Source organism: Hydra viridissima, unplaced genomic scaffold (assembly GCF_058129835.1).
Source record: "Hydra viridissima isolate aposymbiotic clone 2 unplaced genomic scaffold, HvirCarnegie_v1 scaffold_3, whole genome shotgun sequence".
Taxonomy (NCBI): Eukaryota; Metazoa; Cnidaria; class Hydrozoa; order Anthoathecata; family Hydridae; genus Hydra; species Hydra viridissima.
Genome location: NW_028324302.1, coordinates 5685604 through 5705682, shown reverse-complemented (window position 1 = coordinate 5705682; position 20079 = coordinate 5685604). Strand labels below are relative to the sequence as shown.

General features: G+C 30.5%; 2 protein-coding genes across 3 annotated transcripts; both read left to right on the top strand.

The window, feature by feature from the left end:
* The first annotated feature begins 2115 nt into the window (after window positions 1-2115).
* On the top strand, window positions 2116-6768 carry LOC145202464 (ADP-ribosylation factor-like protein 3). The gene is made up of 8 exons (XM_090081261.1): window positions 2116-2310; window positions 3302-3445; window positions 3532-3592; window positions 3686-3741; window positions 3919-3969; window positions 4110-4208; window positions 6133-6219; window positions 6299-6768. The coding sequence occupies exons 1-8, from the start codon at window positions 2308-2310 to the stop codon at window positions 6335-6337; spliced, it is 540 nt and encodes a 179-aa protein (XP_089937387.1). The 5' UTR covers window positions 2116-2307; the 3' UTR covers window positions 6338-6768.
* Window positions 6769-6899: 131 nt separating this feature from the next.
* LOC145202462 (ornithine aminotransferase, mitochondrial-like) lies at window positions 6900-11264 on the top strand. Of its 2 annotated transcripts, XM_090081260.1 has the most exons (9): window positions 6900-7044; window positions 7117-7757; window positions 7924-8046; window positions 9366-9415; window positions 9503-9581; window positions 9821-9874; window positions 9951-10010; window positions 10168-10315; window positions 10997-11264. In XM_090081260.1, coding segments are annotated over exons 1-9 (1320 nt in total). In that variant the 5' UTR covers window positions 6900-7043; the 3' UTR covers window positions 11161-11264. The 2 variants fall into 2 exon arrangements, with proteins under 2 accessions (XP_089937386.1, XP_089937384.1); XM_090081258.1 differs by lacking the exon at window positions 6900-7044 and having other exon boundaries at window positions 7078-7757.
* Window positions 11265-20079: the final 8815 nt, after the last annotated feature.

The window sequence follows — 20079 nt, the reverse complement described above, 5'->3', positions numbered from 1 at the left end:
TTTTTTTCTGAAAAGCGTCTCTAGAGAATTTTTGTAGTTCGAACTCGTACTCATTATGATTCGAATAGTAAATTAGAAAAATACCGCTCCGTTCGGAAAGTTTTAAAAGGAACGTTTTGAATTACGACGAACTGAAGAATAATAGATATTTTTATGTAAAAGTGTTTTAAAGAATCAAATATTAAGTTCCCCATGTTTTATTTTTTTACTAGAACATAAGCTGGTTATGTATGCATAACTGAAAGATGCATAAGTGAAAGATAAGGTTTTAAAGAAATAGTTTAGGAATAATGATTAGTTATTTTATTATATAAGTTCAAGTTTTTTTAAAATTTTGAAATTTTTTAGTTTATAAAATTATAAAACGCAAATAAAAACATTTTTAAAAATTTCTTTAATTTAAAATTTTTTAAACTTAATTTTTTAAATTTTGCAATTACATAACGCAATTTTGATATCAAAGTTTCAATATTTCCACTTAATTCCTTTTTTATATTGCTTATAAATTTAGAAACAAACGTTGAGAATATTTTTTTTTCAAACAATGTCTTTATCTTTTTCTGGCGGCAAGAAATATGGATTCCGCCTCCAGTTTGGCGGCCGCCGTCAGTAAAAAGATTAATGCCACTGGAGGTGATCTCCAAGTCTTTTTGCCTCCTAAATTTTTCCGAGGGTGGCCGTAAGTTGCTTTTGCGTTCCGTTTGGCAGCGGCCAAACGGAACGCAAAAGCAAACCACAAAGCGACCACACATTTTTTATCCTGCCGATAAAAAATGTGTGGTCGATAGCCACCATTGGCTTCCGCCTCTCTAAAAGCTAGCCTTTCGACGTAATGTTAAATTGCCGCCGAGAGATATTAACTCTAGAATTGCAAAATCAAACACCATAATTATATATAATGAAAAAATGAGATGATTATAGCTACTCTTTTCCCAAACAAAGAGAAAATTACGGATGATCAGATACCGCTATTGTTAATCTCTAGCATCAAAAATATCATTATTATTTGTAATCGACCTAAAAATCAGAAAGGTCCATTGCTTAGCACAGAATATAAAACTCAAGTCATAAATTCAAAATTTCTTTATCAAAGTATTTTACAAAGGTACATAACTAAAGTTTTTCTTTAACTAAAAATAATAAACCTCTTTTTTTTATAGTGAAAGTCATGATAAAAATCATATATTATTTTACTTCAATAAGCATAAAATTAATACCTAATGCAATATTTGAACAGTTTTCCTTCTGCGTTAAGTCATAAATATTTATACGCTTTAATGCACCTGTATCGAAAATTCTATAAAACAACATGAATACTTATCTAAAATGATGCATTTGTAAATCAAATACCCATAAAGTAGTATAATAGTAAAAAATAATTCCATTTATTGCTAAACTTTAATTGTCAGATGCAACTCTCGTTGTCTCAAATCACTTAAAAATAAGTGTAACAACCGAGTTGTCTCAAATCATTTTTTAAGTGATTTGAGACAATTCGGTCGTTACAGTTGCCAAACTGTATTTAAAATACCAGCACTAACAAAAAGATGGCTGAGTTGGCATTTAGCCACCATTTCTTTTAGGGGGGAAAAACAAAAATTTAGTCCCCCCCCCCCTCCATTTAAATTTTATTTAAAATACAAACAACTAAAAACCATTAAAGGAAATTTTTTAGTTCATTTTCTTGAACAGTCAATCTCATTTTGAAGCGTCAACTTTGGTATTCGCACTGTATCTGGCGTTGCTTATGGTTTTGGGCATAAGATATCACAAATGTCACACCAACATGACACGATGTCTGATATTTGGTTTTGTGAACTTAAGCGTTGTCGAATTTTAGATGCAAAATAAATGACGATTCGGTGACTTGTAGGGCTTATTTAAAGTTACTCAAGTTACACAAGTCAGGAATGAGGATGTAGATGGAGCTCCTGATATAAATGTTGCCATGGTCTCCATGTCTTCGTTGATGTGCTCTATCCGAACACAATACACTTACAATCAAAATAGAATATTAAATCTTGTTTAATCTTTGGAAGGCGTACCTGTACTTAAAGATTCTTCGTTTAGTTACCAAGTGTTTCAGCAAGCTGTTGTAACCGGTCATAAAACCATTAGAGAACAAACATCCGATGCAAAAAGATCGCTGTTCGGTTGATAAGCGCGATTCGATCATAACAAAGTTACATAAAACACATTTATAGGATTAAAACATAAGTAATTTAATATCTAACCGTGTAATCTCGACCATAATTTTCAAATTTTATTTCTGATTTTGTGAAGAAAGTATAAGTGATATTTGGTGAAATGGTGAGCAATTTTTTTTTTTTTTAAATAACATTTACTGGTATTCGGGTATAAATTTAAAAGTACATCCTGGAATAAATGACTTCCTATTTTTGCATTCCTAGCCTAATCCTGAGATTACTTTTTAACATATATATATATATATATATATATATATATATATATATATATATATATATATATATATATATATATATATATATATATATATATATATATATATATATATATATATATATATATATATATATATATATACACATATACATATATCATTAGTATTAAATGCCTAAAGCAAAATTGAGCTGTGAAAAAGCCAAATGCATTTCAAGGATAAGTTGGCAATGATTTGAGATTTGAAAACTCTTTTGTAAATGGGTATTTAGGAACACTTAGAATTATAAAATTTATGTTGCTTCCTTTTTATACATCTTCCAACTTGTACCTTGGTACTTTAGATGTATCTTGACCTTCTCCTTTCCTTGAAGTGTTCAGTTTCTTTATTTTAAAGGGAATACAAATGCTTTACAGTCAATTCCCAAAAATCTTAAGACATTTTGTTTAAAAAATAGGGATTAGAATTGTACATTTAGATTTTGTCAAGTTGTAGTAGTCTGACACATACTGTGACTTAAATTATCACACACCAAATAAATTAAAGACTATACAAGTGCATATTCTAAACATTTTCCTTTTTTTTATGATAATAATCCATGTGATATGGATTGTTTGGAAAAAAATAACTAATAGATAGCAAATGGGTTGTTAGACAAATTTTTCTTAGAATATGCTTTACTTACATTATATTTCAGATTTTCAAGCAATTTTTGATTTTCTCCAATCAATATTGATCTTAAATTTGGAGCTGCTTAGTAATGGTTATTTAACCTTAAGTTTTCTCCAAAATGTTGTTCAGTTATGAATAAATACCACAAAAAACAGTTGAATAATTATCTTTGTATAACATCTTCAGTAACTTGCGTTTGTTTCATAGGGTCTTCTGGATTTGATTCGAAAAATGAAACAAAAAAACAGAAAAGAACTTAGGATTCTCTTACTTGGTCTTGATAATGCTGGTAAAACTACCATTCTAAAAACATTAGCTTCTGAGGATATTAGCCATGTTACACCTACACAGGTACAAATCCTCTTAGTCTTTAACTTAAAAACTTTTAATTTCAATAACTATTATTAATAAACAAACTTTTTACTTATACTTTTTAGGGGTTTAACATCAAGTCAGTGCAATCTCAGGGAATTCTTCTAAATGTGTGGGATATTGGAGGTACTTTAATTTTGGAATTTGCTTACGAAAATAATTTCACTAATAAAAAAAAAAATTAGTTCTTTTACATTTATGTTTTTTTACAATATCTAGGTCAAAAAACAATTCGTTCTTATTGGAGAAATTATTTTGAAAATACAGATGTTCTGGTGAGGTTCATTATATTATTACATTATTTATTCTTGAGAACAATGTTTTATTAAAAATAATATTTCATATTTAAAAAAAAGGTGAACATTTGAAACAAAAAAAGGTATTAAAACTATATGCTAAAAATAGATTTAAAAATTTTTTCCTTTTTTTTCTTATAACTTTTTTCTTTTTAGATTTATGTAATTGATAGTGCAGACAGAGCTAGATTTGAAGAATCTGGGATGGTAAGTAAGCTTGAAGTGTAAGTTGATGTAACTTATGCTTCAAATCTGCAACATACTTTGACCCCTTCTAAATGGTTTAAAGTCTATACATTTATACACTAGTGTATACAATATTTTTATAACAAAGATTCTTTTTTCAGCAATTAGCTGAACTTTTAGAAGAAGAAAAATTAGTTGGAACACCTGTTCTTATTTTTGCTAACAAACAAGACTTACTACATGCTGCTAAATCATCAGAGGTATGAATTTTCATTGGTGTGTTTTACGAAGTCAACCTTTTAAGGCACATTACATAATTGATTTAAAACTCAATTTTATGCACTAATATTAATTCAGTTTTATTACCAACAAACTCTTGTTTTTTAGCTTAAAGTTTAAACAGCATACTAGCCTAAAATGTTTTTCATCCACAATTAAACAAATGGAATTTATTTTCGCATCTCTTATTAAGGTGTGTTCTTTAAAGCATTGTCTTTTAGGGGTTCTCAAGAGATGTATTTCAGCTGTAATTTTGAATGTAATTTGGTGTCTATTGACTACCTAGTCTTTAGTATTATTGTTTAAAAATGCTTTTAATCTTTCTTTATGAAATTAAAGCAATTACAAAAATCCTTTTTTAATTCTTAGCTAAAATAAATTAATTCAACAAGATTATGGGTTTAATAGTTCTAAATAACCAAAACGTTCTTTATTTGTAAACAGAACAATCGACGATAGGGGCAGGAAGAGTTTAATGTTAGTGTGGTAAGTTTGTCATTCTACTAGTATAAAGCCTAACTAAATGCGATTATTTTTCACAAACATTTGTAAATTCGAGAATTAATTTAAAAGAAAAATGTCTATACGAAGCAATTCTGAAGAGCAGAGAAAAAACGATAATTAATGCAGTTGATGCCGACATTCTGTTGACACTTCTGACAACTAAAAACTTTTATCGGCTGCTATATATGCTAAATCTATATATACTAAATCTATATTGGCATATACAATATAGTTTATTCGTTTTTTAAAAACGAAATCTTGACATCCATTGATTTAAATTTAGGGTTTTTGGTTTTTTAACTTTTTTGTTTTGATTGTCAATATAAAAAGTAATCATAAAAAAAAAGTGTTTGTTGTCTGGGATGTTGTCTGGGATGTTGTCTGGGATGTTGTCTGGGATGTTGTCTGGGATGTATTACTTGAAATCATTTGAATTACGGGAAAGAGTTTTTCTTACAATTTTTTTGCTCAAAAATAATAGTTATTAATCCAAGGTTAGAGCCATATCTAAGAGTCAAATCTCTTAGTTTCTTTAAGTACATAGTTTTGGTTCATTGATTCTAAGGCACCAAAAGGTCATAACCATAATCTTTCATTAGAAAAAGTCGAATCTAATGTTTTTAAATTATTTGTTAATTTTTTTTTTTAATTGTGCGCAATAGAAAAGTTCGCGCACAAAAAATCTCTTTGATGATTTTTTGCTGTTTGAATTTTTGAAAATTTTGTAGCTCTTTCAATTTTTGTTATTGATTTAGTATTAGTATGTTTTTTATTTTCATAAATAGCAGGTAGTCAACCGAAACGCCAAACGTTATTTTTTTTTAAGCGCTGGCTTATGTCGTAACATTTTAATGGTTTTTTCAAGTTTTTACAATATAATAATAAATAGGTGTTTAGAAGGAGTGTTTCTTATCATTTCTTTCATTAAACAGTTAAGGCGTGTCGAGTACTCCTTACTTCGTTGTGATTGATAACTTATTAGGAGCCTTAAAGCAGGACAAATCGATTTGTCGTTAGTTGTGATATTTTTTGGTGATGGTTTTTTAAATGTACACATGCTTCAGAACATGTCGAGCACGCCTTGGAACCAGTTGCCTCAAACCGTTTTTATTTAAAATATTTGGCTCGCTTTCAATATGAAAAGTGTAAATTGGTGTTGTACTTTTTTATTGCCTGGATATTTCAGAGACGAATAGATAATATATTTGGTTAATTTTATCTGCTTTAGAGTAAATGACCGTGAAACTTTTTCCATTATCTCAATTCTTAGTAAACATTAAATTTTTAATTTGGTCTTGTTTTTAAATGACGTCATTGTCATTTTCTTGTGTATTGTATTTCGCTCGTAAAATTATCTTACGCGGTTTTAAACACCTGGTATTTTACTAAACTTTTTTTTAGTTAATGGAAGGTCTTAACTTAAATAGTATAAAAGATCGAGCGTGGCAAATACAGATGTGCTCTGCTCTTGGTGGTGAAGGCCTTGCGGTTCGTAATTACTTTTATTTATAAACTTTTTTTTCAAAGTGGTTTTCACGTGTTTTATAGAATGATTTTTGTCGTTTAGAATGGGATGGAATGGATTCGGAAAAATATTAAAACATAGCCAACCGTTTTAGTTTTTGATATTTATTGTAAAGTTCTGAGCAGTTGAATCATTTTTTCCTAGAACTTTTGAATTAATTTTCATTAATCTTTTTTTCATGGCCTAAATTTTTAAGACTTTAAGACAAATTTTGAAGTTTTTTTGATGTTTTTAATGTTGCGTGTTACTGTTTTTATTCACTATTTTTTGTGTGTTTTGTTTTTCGGTTATAATTTTTTCTTAATAAATATTAAATATATATATACATTTAAAGGTTATTTCATATTTTATAACAGTATTTAAGAATAATGTTATAATTTTAACGGTGTATGCTTCTTAAATTATTAGATCGATGCATAAAAAATATAATTTAGATAATTTGTTTATAAATTTTAACGTAGTAAATTATATACAATAAGAACTTTATTTGCGGAATAGAAAAATTCCATGAATGAGTTTTATTAATTTTATAAATTTCCTTTACTGTGGTGCATCATGCAGTGTGAAATTTAGCTAAGCGCACTTAATCCCAACATAGCGCTGTTTCACTGAGCTGTAATCGCTCTTAAGTTCAAATATAGTTTGCATATTATTTTTATACTTTATTGGATAAGATTTTGGATATAAACAACAGATGTCTTAGAAGTGTTATTAAATTTTGTTCAACAAATATCAGCCGTTTGCACCAAAACTTGCAGCCCGATTTTTTAAGTGAAAAATATCTAAAAGTATTTTTTTTTTTTTGTTTTTTTTTTGTTTTGTTTTTTTTAGTGAAACTCAAATGTCTCGTTTTGCTTTAGTGAACTCAAATATGCTATCACGTTTTCTTTTGAAAAAACAACTCACCTATATCAAGAGCTCGTCATGCAAGCACAGTGTAATAGCTGATAAAAGTACGTATTCGTCCAAAACAGCAGCCATTATCGCTCGTGAAGAAAAGTATGGCGCGCTCAATTATGCACCTATACCGGTTGCCTTGTGCAAAGGTAAAGGAGCTTTCGTGTGGGATGTTGATGGTCGTCGGTATTATGACTTTCTCAGTGGTTATTCCGCTCTTAACCAAGGTCATTGTCACCCTAAAATAATAGATGCTTTGAAAACACAGGCTGATGTACTTACTTTAACGTCAAGGGCGTTTTATAGCAATGTTTTAGGTGAATTTGAAGAGTATGCATCAAAATTATTTGGATATGACCGTGTTCTTCCGATGAATAGTGGTGCAGAAGGTGGAGAGACAGCATGCAAACTTTCAAGGAAGTGGGGATACAAAGTTAAAGGTATTCCTGAGAACCAGGCAAGAATAATATTTGCCGAAAACAACTTTTGGGGTAGAACGATATCTGCATGTTCAAGCTCTTCGGACCCAGACTGCAGAAACGATTACGGTCCATATTTGCCCGGGCTTCATATGGTTCCTTACAACGACATTTTGGCTCTAGAGGTACAAATCGAGTGATATTAAACGGCCTATTTTATTTGCATCCATGTTGCGGATTTAAAAAACAGCTTAAATAGTTTAAAACATTGAAGTTCACAGTGTGACTAAGGTATTAAGAAATCTCACTAAAAATTTGCGTTTTTCCCTTATCCTACATGTTTTATTTCAGGAGAAGATTAAACACCCGCATACATGCGCTTTTATGGTTGAGCCAATTCAAGGAGAAGCTGGAGTTATTGTTCCCGACGATGGTTATCTTAAAAAAGTCCGTGAACTTTGTACCAAACACAATGTAAGTAAAATTCTATCCTATAAAGTATGTGCAAGAGGAGAAGAAAGCAACATAATAAGGTGACAACATAGCAGCTGTGAACATAGCTCTCCCGTTAACTAGATTAAATAATGTAATCCATTAAAAAAAAGTAGTTTACAAACAACAAAAACAGAAAGTAATTTTCTTGACTTAAAAGAATTTTTGTGAGGCAGGTAAGCTTTTATTTTTATCTGCCTAATTGGAAAATCTACTAAAAAAAGTAAAAACACTTTAATTTAAAAGTTCCTTTTTACCCAACTTAGACGACCTCCTCCTTTAGGTCCTGGATTTGGGTGTAAGCTTACTATCATTTTCGCAATTCAAAAAACGTCTATGATTTAAATGAGAACATGCAAAAAAGGAGGATATCCGAAAACTTGTTTTAAATTTTCCTCGTAACTAATAAGTTACTTAGAGTTGCCTTTAACACTTGTAAGTAGTTATAGATACACATCAGTTTTGAAATCTTTAGTTTTTTTCAAAAACAGAATTTATTTTTAAATTCATATCGCGACTAAAGTTTGCCATTTTTTGGATTTTCTTTAAACTATAGTGTATCAACTAATATGAAATGACTTCTTTTCAAATACATTTCAGATTTTATGCATTATTAAAAAAAAAAAATGAAGCCAGAAGTTTCCCTGTTGCATTTTATGTACTTTAAAAGTAGGCCAAAAAAACCTCACTTGTTCAATACGACCTTAAAAAACCTCGCTTGCTCAATACGATGTTTAAGACAATACTCAAATAAGCTGCTAACCTCAATAATAATAGATTAAAAATGTTCATAATAAATTTGTGCTATTAATTTTATTCTGAAAATTTTGCAAATGTTTTCTTCGAGCATTTTTCAAAATATTTCCCTATAGATAAAAGTGATTTTGTTGCATGCGAAAGGGCATGCAACAAAATCACTTTTTTCTATAGGGAAATATTTTGTCTCCTGTAAAAATATCGTTTACAAACATTCCAGTTATCTTTATCATTTGACTGTAAAAGATTTTTTTTTTTGAATAATTTATTACGTTACAAATGTTGCAAACAAAATCAAAAATAAAATCTTTTTACAGAAAGTAAACTCCCTGCTTTGAAAAAAAAAAAAAAAAAAAAAAAATCAAAAAAACAAAAATAAATATTTGATCTGAGATGTGGATGGATCATCAATTACACTAAAAATAAAACACTCTGTCAACATAAAATAACGTTAGCGTATCGATAATTTTTGGATTGCTTCCTAACCAAAGTATCAAGGATTTTTTTTTTTTTTTTTAAGTTTTTAATGCTATATATCTATTTAGGTATTGTGGATAGCTGATGAGGTACAAACTGGACTATGCCGAACTGGAAAGTATGTGGTACTCGAATAGTCTTTTTTCTTCTTGAGTTTAAAACTATTTTTAAAAGTCATTCAATATTGATTAAAATAATTCTTTAGACTACTTTGTGTTCATTATGAGAATGCACGACCAGATCTGGTTATCCTTGGAAAAGCTCTTTCTGGAGGAACTATGCCTGTTAGTTCATTTTTTTATTCTCTTTTTTTTTAAAAAATAACTGCATACATACAAAAAATTTTGAAATAACTGTTACCGCTCTTTTTGAATTATCTAATCCCAGCTTCTCTAAATAAAAACCATGCTGGAATGGGAAGAAACGCTTGGGATAAAAACTCAGAAAAAAATCGTTTTTCTACAATACTTTTATCTGTATATTTAATTTGTAACATAAGTTTACTTAGCACAGTTTTTTCTAGATATCAGCGGTCCTAGCCGATGATGAAGTCATGTTAACAGTTCGTCCAGGTCAGGTATGGTTTACTTATTTCTAAATTTAAAATTAATATCTTGAGCATGCATAAACATATCGCGTGTATATATTTACAGCACGGTTCAACGTTTGGTGGTAATCCACTGGCTAGTAAAGTTGCAATAGCGTCTCTTGAGGTAAGTTGCCTAAGTTTATTTATGTGGAAGCAAATTTAGATAGAGCTAAATTTAGTTTGAATATGAAAACATCAAAAAATATTTTAAATTATGGATATTGTACATTTATGTAATGAAAGCAAAAACTTATGACCAGTCGCCAAATTTTCTTTCATAGGTTCTAATAGAAGAGAAACTTGGCGACAATGCAACAAAGCTTGGCATTATGTTTAGAAAAGAGCTGTCGGCAAAATTAAATCCAAAAATAGCTACGACTATACGCGGAAAAGGACTTTTGAATGCAGTCGTGATCCCAAAAACAAAAGGTTCTATTATCTTGTTTTTCATAGTAACGACAAGCTGTAAATACGATTAACATGTCTTAGAATAGCGATTAACTTGTTTTCGAATAGCGATTAACGTGTGACAACGAGTAACGAACATTACTCATAACGTGTAAGACATTTTATAAGCTTGTGTAATAAAATGTCGTTGCACCTCAAAATTTTTATATATCAAAAATAACTTATACAGTAACAATCAACAACAAGCATCTCAACAGTGCCGTGCTTAGATTCCCTAAACTGCTCGATTAAAGACGGGGGAGACACGAATAAAAAGAGATCCGTAAAAAAAAATTACATTTAATTATTCAATAAAGTTATTAGGCGGTGTGAATAAAAAGCTATTGCTTTTGCTATGTGTTTTCGGAGCAATTACTCCACTTTACGTAAAGTAATTGCTCCCAAAAACACACAGCAAAAGCAATTGCTCATTTTTTATTCACACCGTCTATTGTCTCTTTATGGTCCGTGATTATAGATAATAATAAAGTGGTCAAATTTTTGTTGAAATACTTTGATGGTTTATATTTTTGATGTTTTATAGTTGGGGTCCAAAGCAAACTGAGTCAGTGGACACACCAGTGAGCTAGCACGGCACTGGGTCTCAGTTCTGATTTGCAGTAATAAAATATGCGGTACTAATTGAAATGTGTTTTGTTTTAGATTACGATGCTTACGCGGTTTGCCTACGTCTTCGTGATAACGGCCTTCTGGCCAAGCCAACGCACGGAGACATTATTCGCTTTTCTCCGCCATTAATCTTAAATGAAGATCAAATGTCAGAAGGGATAGAGATCATTGCTAAGACAGTTAACTCTTTTGCATAGCAAATTCAAAGATATAATCTTTCTCCTACTTAAAACATTGCTCAAATCTTCTCTACGTGTAAATAAATCGAACATATTATAGCATTACGATTAGAAATAGCAAATACTATGTCTTTTGAAATTTTCATCCGCCGTAAAATTGAGCATATTGACCTAGTAAACAGTCAAGCAAACTTATATTTTACATTAGTCCGTACATTTTAAGATAAATAACGTTAGTGTTTATCCATGTTTTTTTGAACGTTTCAATTGGATAATTCATTAAAACTAGAAAATATTTATGTAGCTGTTCATTTAATAAATGCAAAGCTTCAAATATATTTGAACTAAGTATCGGTGTTACCGCACTGGCGAAAAAAATGCATAAAAATGCGTAAATCTGCGTAATAGGTGTATATCTGCGTAAAAATGCTTAGTTACCGCATGGACGTATGAGAGATGGATGTGCAACTGATTGTTTTACATCAGAGGGCGCAGAAATCAGCGAGTCATGCGAATTTCTGACTAACTCTAGATTTTCACCCGTCAACAAAAAAATCTATTAAAATAGCTGCCCACAGCTTTAAAACAGAAACTCTGATTACATGGTATTAGTTTAAACTTTTATAGCATTTTAGACTTTTACAGCATCATAGACTGTTCAGGATAAAGTAATTACTTCACGCGTAAACAAATTACACACAGGTAAAGGAAATTAGTTGTCGGCACGAAGAGATTTCCATCATTTTTTCAAGATGAACATTTGTAAATTTGGTAACTTTTTTCGTGTAGACAAAGTCTGTCAAAGATAAAATAGACCTGTAAGGTTAATTTTAAAATGACTAAAGAAAGTATAGCGAAATATAAAAAAGCTTCAGTAAAATTTTTTGTCAAGATCTGGTTTCATTTAATTCCTTGATCCTTCATTCACCACCCTTAATTTTGTGTATTTTATTAGTGTTTTGTTGCCATTTCTTGCCTCGACTACTCCATAAGCTCCATAATATATATATCTCACTATGCATTATTTCTATAGGTGTATTTTCTAACGAGCTTTTTTATAATTCATTTTAGAAACCAAAACCTTTTAAAAAGTAATTCAAGTTTATAATTATCTTGTAAAATGCGGCCAGATATTCCATGTTATAGTTTTTCATATTTCATATATTATTTCATTTGTCATAAAAAGTACATAAAAACCCATTTGTTTTTGTAAAATAAAAGTTAGTTTATATATTTTTATATATAACCCTAATTATACCATGCTAATATTAAATTATTTTAAATACTTAGTTATTCTTGTGGTTTGCCATAAATTGACTTTGCTGAATTCTTTAAAACTGTGACAAATTATTTTTTCTTTATTCACATTCATTTTATGTATAAGTTATTTATCTTTAACTGTAGGGGAAAGATGCCTATGATGGCATAGCGCCTATGATGGCATACCGGTCATATTTCCAAAAATATTAGTTTTGGTGCATAAGTGATTAGACCAACATGTGTATATTAGTAATTCATTACTTCTGGTAAAAATTCGTCCCTCTGTCATAAATAATGCTTTTGTAATCAACAAACATAAATTTTCGCATGTGGTGTTGTAGTTTTAATGCCCTCATATATTTAGAATTACGATTTTATTATACATCATACAGAAGTGAAATTTTCATGCATTTCATCTGCAGGCTTTGTACATTTATTAGAATACTTATTTTAATGCTATGTGTAGAATAAGGTAGACACAGCTTGTTTTAATAAATATGGTGACTCTTTCTTATGATGGCATACCGAGGAGTTGCCAACATAGGAAAGTCTGCAAAATGAATTGAAAAAAATGCCTGAAATAAATTTTAATGCTCATAAAAAGGTGATCAGGCTAAGAACAAAGAAAATACAAATGAAATACAAGAGTTTGAGAAACCAACACATTTGGAAATGAAATCTCCCCCATCAGAAGCTTCCATATGCATTGGATCTTCTGTTTCAACGAAAGGATAAGATCTAGTATACAAAAGTTGTGTCCGGTGCCTTTAGCAACCCCTAAAATTGAATTGAAAAGGGTACGAAAACGTGGAAAAACTGGACCTCCAACTAGCACACCGGATATCCAAGAATTAAAAGATAAACACAAAAGAAAAAGATAACAAAGAAAAGGAAAAAATTGTTAGAAAAACAAAAAGAAAGACTTCCTTTGATGAAAAATACTGCAGTGAGAAGATTAAAGGAAAAAATAATAAAATGGATTTCGAATCTGATACAGCATCTTTGTATTGTTATGAACTTTGTTCGCTGTCTTACTCTAAAGAACCATGGATGCAGATTTTGGTGTCATTGTTTATGTGCAGGCATAAAGAAAAGTAGAAAAAAACTTATATGAGAACTATGCTTATAGACCAAATATTTATTATTAATTTTGTTTTTTTGATGAGTTGTGTTTCCATGAATAAAAAACAAAAAAAGTTCTTGTTTGTCTATTTTCTTTAAAGTATGCCATCATAGGAGCAGTTAGTTGCCTATGATGGCATACTTGTATTTTTTTTTTTAATGGTATAAACTTATAAAAAAGCAAAATAGTAAGATTTCTGAGGTTCATTATTACTCTGCATGCTAGAGGGAAAACACCCATGTCAAAAATTATTTTTTAAGTTTTCAAGTAATGACTCAGAGAAACGTCAAAGTTAAGTATGCCATCATAGGCACCTTTCCCCTATATATTTCTGTTGTTAAACATAAAAATAGAAAACTCTATAATATTCATAAACTGGAAGTCTACAGCAATATAATAGATGGAGTAGTTCCCTGGACATGAAACCATTGTGCTCTAGGTAGCTACAAAACTAGTTGATATTTTGTATTATTTATTATATCTCTAGTTATACATGTACTAAAGTAGTTGAGTAAATGATCTCAATTTATCCGCATTATTTCTTAAAATATTAAGAATGTCTAACTATATAAAATTAAGCTTAAAACTTGGTTCTTCTGCTGTTATCTTTAATAACTAAAAGTTAGTTGGTGTGACTGGTTAGACGAGACCAAAAATGTTCGACAAATCCGATAGACTAATATTATTTTATTTTCTTTTGTTTAAAACAAAAGATTTGTAACAATATGCAACGAGCATGGTTCGCAAAAAAAACAACATCGTTGCACGTCCATTTCTCATACGCCCATGGTTACGGTGATAATTTTGCACAAAAATGCGTAATATGCAAATTTACCGCTTATGTTAATTATCGAAATACTAAACAAGGGTTTTTTAAATTGTTATTTGTATTTCTATTACTATATTTTACATTTACAGTTTTTAACAAGTTATTGATAAAAAATTAATCATCAAATAATTCATAATCTGTCTCTAATAAAATATTTGCAACCTCAGATGCTCTGTACTTCTTTTTCTCGATCCCCTTTCCCTTCCTATTTGTCTTCATCATGCCACTTAGTTTTTCTTTTTGCTAGTAATACTACTTTGTCTTAGTTGGAGTGTTATTGGAATCAACAAAGAGACAGAATTTGGTCTTTACTTTGAGTCCCTCCATACCTTTCTTGTTGAGCTAGAGTCCCTTGACTCTTTTGAGTGTCTAGCTGTAGCTATTGGCGCTCTTCAGGTTCAGGACCTGTTTGAGTTTCTGGCATTTTCACCTTCACAAGTTCTTTCCCAATCTTTAAGGTTTGTAGGAACCCTAATGTAATTCTGGCTTACAAATACTAACATACTAGTGTTTTCTGGTTTTACATTATGTCTAAAATCTGTAACTGTCCTACCCTCCTACTGAAAACATTCTTTCTGATGAAGCAGAAGTCACAGGTCACTTTTGAGAAATATATTTCTTTTGAGGTACATAAAAATCATAATTTTAATTGCGATAAGTGTGGCCAAGTCACTTCCAGCCTCGTCAGTTAGCAAAGTAACTCATTTTCATTTTGCCTCCACCATTCCAAATCATCTACATCCCTTTTAAGTAAGTCGATTGTCTGATCATTTTTACATGTAAGCATCAAGGGTGGCTTGAACTTTGAATGACTTCACTGTGAAGTCCCAGGGTACTGCGCTGAAACCTGCTTCGTGTCTTTTAAATACTCAAGGTTGACTGGATTCATAGCTTGATCGAGGTCTAAAGTTTCTAGCGAACAATGATCGTCATTCTATGACTCGTAGAACTGAATTTTGGTTAGGCAACTATCAACCAATTCCTTAATGGCAGCTTCCCTCCCTTCCTCACTATGTGCTGTGTTTTTTAGTGTATATCTTCTATAAAATGGGTGCAGAAGTAAACTAATATTATAGCATCTGACTCCAATGCTATTATTGGGCAGACCTAAAACTCTTAAATGAAGGCACTCTACAACTTGAGATAAAGCTCTTTAATATCATTTACGGTTCTTTTGCTAAGTGGAGATTTAATGTCTTTTTAAACTTTGTGCATGATCACCTGTTTTTCAGAAGACCAGGAATCAGAACTGAAATATTTGCTGCCGTACATGATTTCTTGATGTTCTGCCAGTCCTGTGAACTTTGGTAGGTACTTTAAGCAAGTCCTTTTTATCTCTTGATTATAGCATTAAGCCCTTCTGATTTTTCTACACCCTTTGTTAAGTTTTGAGCAGATGATTGGCACAGGTTAAATGATCACTAATTTCTTTGTTTTCCGCGATTGCTTTCTTCATGTTGGCTGCAGATTTAGTAACATCCACAGGAAATCAAGAAATCATGTGGTCTAACCCTTGAACAAGCAAAAACCCAATGAGGTTTTGGTAAACCAATGACAACTTTTTAAGTTTAAAGTTTTTGGTAATATAATGCAATTTAAGGGAAAAGAGGGATCACCATTTCTTGCAGTCCATCCATCTGTTGTAAAAGCTACCATTTATGTTTTTACATATCAGTATTATTGGTTTTCCTTATTTTTTCCATTAAAAAAAAAAAGTGTCGTTGTTTATTTTTCCAAAAGTTAACATCTTATTCCACTGTAATCGAATCTGAATCAGTCCTTAAATATGTTTCCACGTCGTCCTCCTTAGGTATATCCTCATTAAATATGCCTTAACGACAACTGATTTTTTAACTGTAATGATATTAAGCCTCTATCTAAACTTGGTGTAATTAATCCAAAAATTGATCAATTCTTTTCAGATAGAGCAGAAGACTCTGGCGCCAAGCATAGCGGAATTTTAATGCCCTGGAAGATACTGGAGCCTGGCATAGTCCCTGCCACTAAATGATATAACTTAATGTCTTTGCTGTGAACCAAATGATCTTTAAAAAAAATCTAGTCAATACTTATTATTATACACAGTCAAATTAAGTGACACAATTGATTTACACGGTCAAGACTTTCATCCTTAAATTTTAAATCCCTAAATCAAAAATAACTTGATTAACATTTTTTCCTACGACAAGTTTTTTATAAATGGAAAAAAATGAACATTAATTGCCAAAGTAGTTAAAAACTTACTTCGAATTTTTTTTAAGGCCTACTTCATTTTAGTCTATTTTACTTTATTCCTTTTCATATTATTCAATTTTGCTTTATTCCATTCTAATTTATTCCATTTTGTTTTATTCTGTTTTATTTAATTCTTTTATATTTTATTCTTTTATACTTTATTCAATTTTATTTTATTGCATTTTATTTTATTCTATTTTGTTTGATTGCATTTTATTTTATTGTATTTTATTTTATTGCATTTGATTTAATTTTATTCCATTTCATTTCATTTTATTCTATTTCATTTCATTTTATTTTATTCCATTTTTGGTTTATGTTGAGTTCGTGAAAGTCACGTGTCAGTCTAAAGAAATGCTTTTCCCATTATGCAAAAAAAGAAAATCATGTCTGCATCACGTAAGTATTTATTCAAAAACTATTTTAAAATTAGTCGGGAAAGATTTCTTGTTAATGTGTAAAAAAATAATAACAATTTTAAAAACTTGAGTTTTACTGAACCTTGAAATAGCACTATTAGAAATTTGAAAATACTTTATGAATTTTAGACAGCTCTTCGCGTAAATATTTTCTTCAGTTATATTTTTGTGAACCAATAAATAACCTTAAATAAATAAAAAAAAATGTTTTATTAGAAATTTTTGATTACCTCTCGTAATTAGAACTTTTGAGAATGTCTGATAATAGAAAAAAACGTTGGAACTGTCTATGGCAAACAGCTATATACAATTAGCTTACCACGTTTTTAAATTAATTCTTAAAACTTTTAAATTTGCTCGAAAGTTAAATATTAACTTAAAACCTGTTGTTTTGAGCGTTTTTTTTTTTGGTCGTTACCAAGTTAATCTAAGGTACGGAGCCGATAAAAAAAGCCCTGTTAGTTGTTTATCGGTGGTAAAATATAAATTAGGTATTGAATGAATTTATCATTGAAAGTTATGAGTGTTAATAGTTTAAATTTAAAAAAACCAACTCCTCAGCGCTGCCTGGTAATTGCATTTGGCTATCTAGCACCACATACTATTTTAATTGATCTACTTTCTGTTTGCCAACGGGGGAGAATCCTCTTTGAGCCATCACTGACACTTCAAAAAATGATACGAAGAAAGCTATTCAGTAGTTGTCCCTTCAAATTGTCAAGTAATTACAAACCTCAAAAAAAATCTCAAAAGTTAGAACTTTCAAAAAATAAAATAAAAGAGGGTGTGGCACTCTTCGTAAAAGTTTAGGAAGTAAACTGCGTTTAAAACCTAACATTACTTGAATAATGGTGACCTGAATGTGTACATTACCGAGAGTTTAATAATTTAGAAGAACCCCCTTGGCCGGCTCCCCTTCCCCCATTTCTCATCGCAGTGCCAACTGTTATAATTAAAAAACGAAAAACAAAATAAAAATATTTTTAAAAAACAAGGATACATAAGATTATACAACAAAAGTTATACTTAGTTATCAGAAAGCTCATCATTTGAATCCTCCGAACACTCAACATTTGAATCTTAAGAAGACTTATCATTTGAAACATTAAATGATTCATCGGACGAAATACAACTTGCTATTGTTGGAAGCAGGACAATCAAATTTAAAACCTCTTTTTGCTTCTTTTTGTTGGCAGTTCTCTAAGTGAATTTATAACAGGGTCAGATGTTATTAAGAGCATATTCAGCAAATTTGTATTTATAGAAATACGTTTTCCTCGTATGATGCTTTGGAAATCTTCTAGAATCTTTATTTTACGCTTTTAGAGATTCTTCCGTTGAGCTGGCCATTTGGAAGAATACACGACTTTATAACTTCAGTACTACGCATTAAAATTTTGTGCACTGTAACAGGCATGCAATACCACGAATACAAATTTAAATATAAAGTTCTAGTTTCAGAATAAAGTTTTTCAAATTTAACGCAATCAATGTCATGGCCAGATGATAGCGTTCTAAACAAAATACTAAATTTTTAATTTAACTCAGCGTCTAATCTTGTAATCTCTCCACTCTTTTCTGGATTAAGAAAAAACCTGCGAGCTGTGTTTCCATCAATTGTATTGCCATAACGAGATTTTGGTCTGCCAACAATGTTTGATTTCTTCCGAACGTTGTCTGATACAACTATCCTCATTACTTCTAACTTGCCACTTTTTTATGTCCAAGCAGTAACTAATGTGTAGCAAGCATTTAATGGCACGAATCCAAGCATATAAGGTAGACAAACCAAAACTGTAGTTTTCTTTTTTTATCAAACATGCCTTTTAATTCACCATTCATCATTTTTGGAGTAGCACCACAGATATAACATTTTTGTGTTGAACGCGTTTCAATTAAAGCATTGCATCAACTGTATCAATCCTCAAGTTTGAGGATTGATATAGCTCATAAAATTGCATCTTGAGCTCGATTAGGAAACATCGCTAATACATTTATTAGGGAAGACCGTGGCTAGTTGGCTACAATTTTAATTTTTGAGCTCTGTAAGTTGCCTCACCGTATGAAAAGAGACAAGTTTAGTAACGTTAAGCATCTATTTCAAGTGCACCTTTTTATTATGAAAACTCTTGATAATTTTTATCGAATTTTCTTTTTTTACCTTAACTTTTGTTGCCCTTGTGTCGATCGAATAGATTTTCCTTCTGTAAAAAAGCATCAACAGCATTTTTTTGTAACATTTTTAGAATTTACAGGCCTGTCTACTTATCTTTTAAAATTTCGCATGTTTGTAGATCTGCAGTGTTATATGATTTTAGTGAATTTACGACCAATTCAAAAAATTGTAAGTTGGCACATATACCCAATTAGCCCCGCGATCATTGTGCCAACTAACCCCAAAAGCTTTTTGCTTACAAAATGGCCTATAAATACCCAAAAACGCGAAATATTGAGAAACACAAAATGTGACTGGTAAGAGTGAACAATACCTACATCTATTCGAGTTTACTTGTAGCTAATGCTATTGCTTTTTTAAATTTAAAAAGTAATATAGCTACAAAAGTTACAAAACTAGTAAAAAAAAAACAAGAATCACTATAGCTTCTATGCGCATGCGCACATGGAATCTTTCCACTTAACTAATTCATCTTTCAGTGTAGTATCAACACTTAAAGATGAATTAGTTAAGTGGAAAGATTCCATGTGAATTTGGAAATTTGGAAATTTCTGGTGGAAAATTCTAAAGTTCACATGGAAACGTAGTGTGTCTCAAAGTTCACATGGAAACGTAGTGTGTCTAGTGTGTCAACTTACCCTTGAAGCCAACTAGCCCCGGTAGCATTACCTTCATATATCCGGGCTATATTTTGCTTCATATGTCCGGGCTATATTTTAGAAGGATCCAGATTATGGAGACAGACTAAAATTAGCAGTTATTAAGTTTGGAGCAAAAATAGTTATTTTTTTAATTATATTAAGATTAAATTGAAACGCTTCTGAGTTTCCTCAAGGCTTTTCTTATTGCCCAATTTTGTTCCGAGCACTTTATCCTGTAATCTAGACGAAGTACT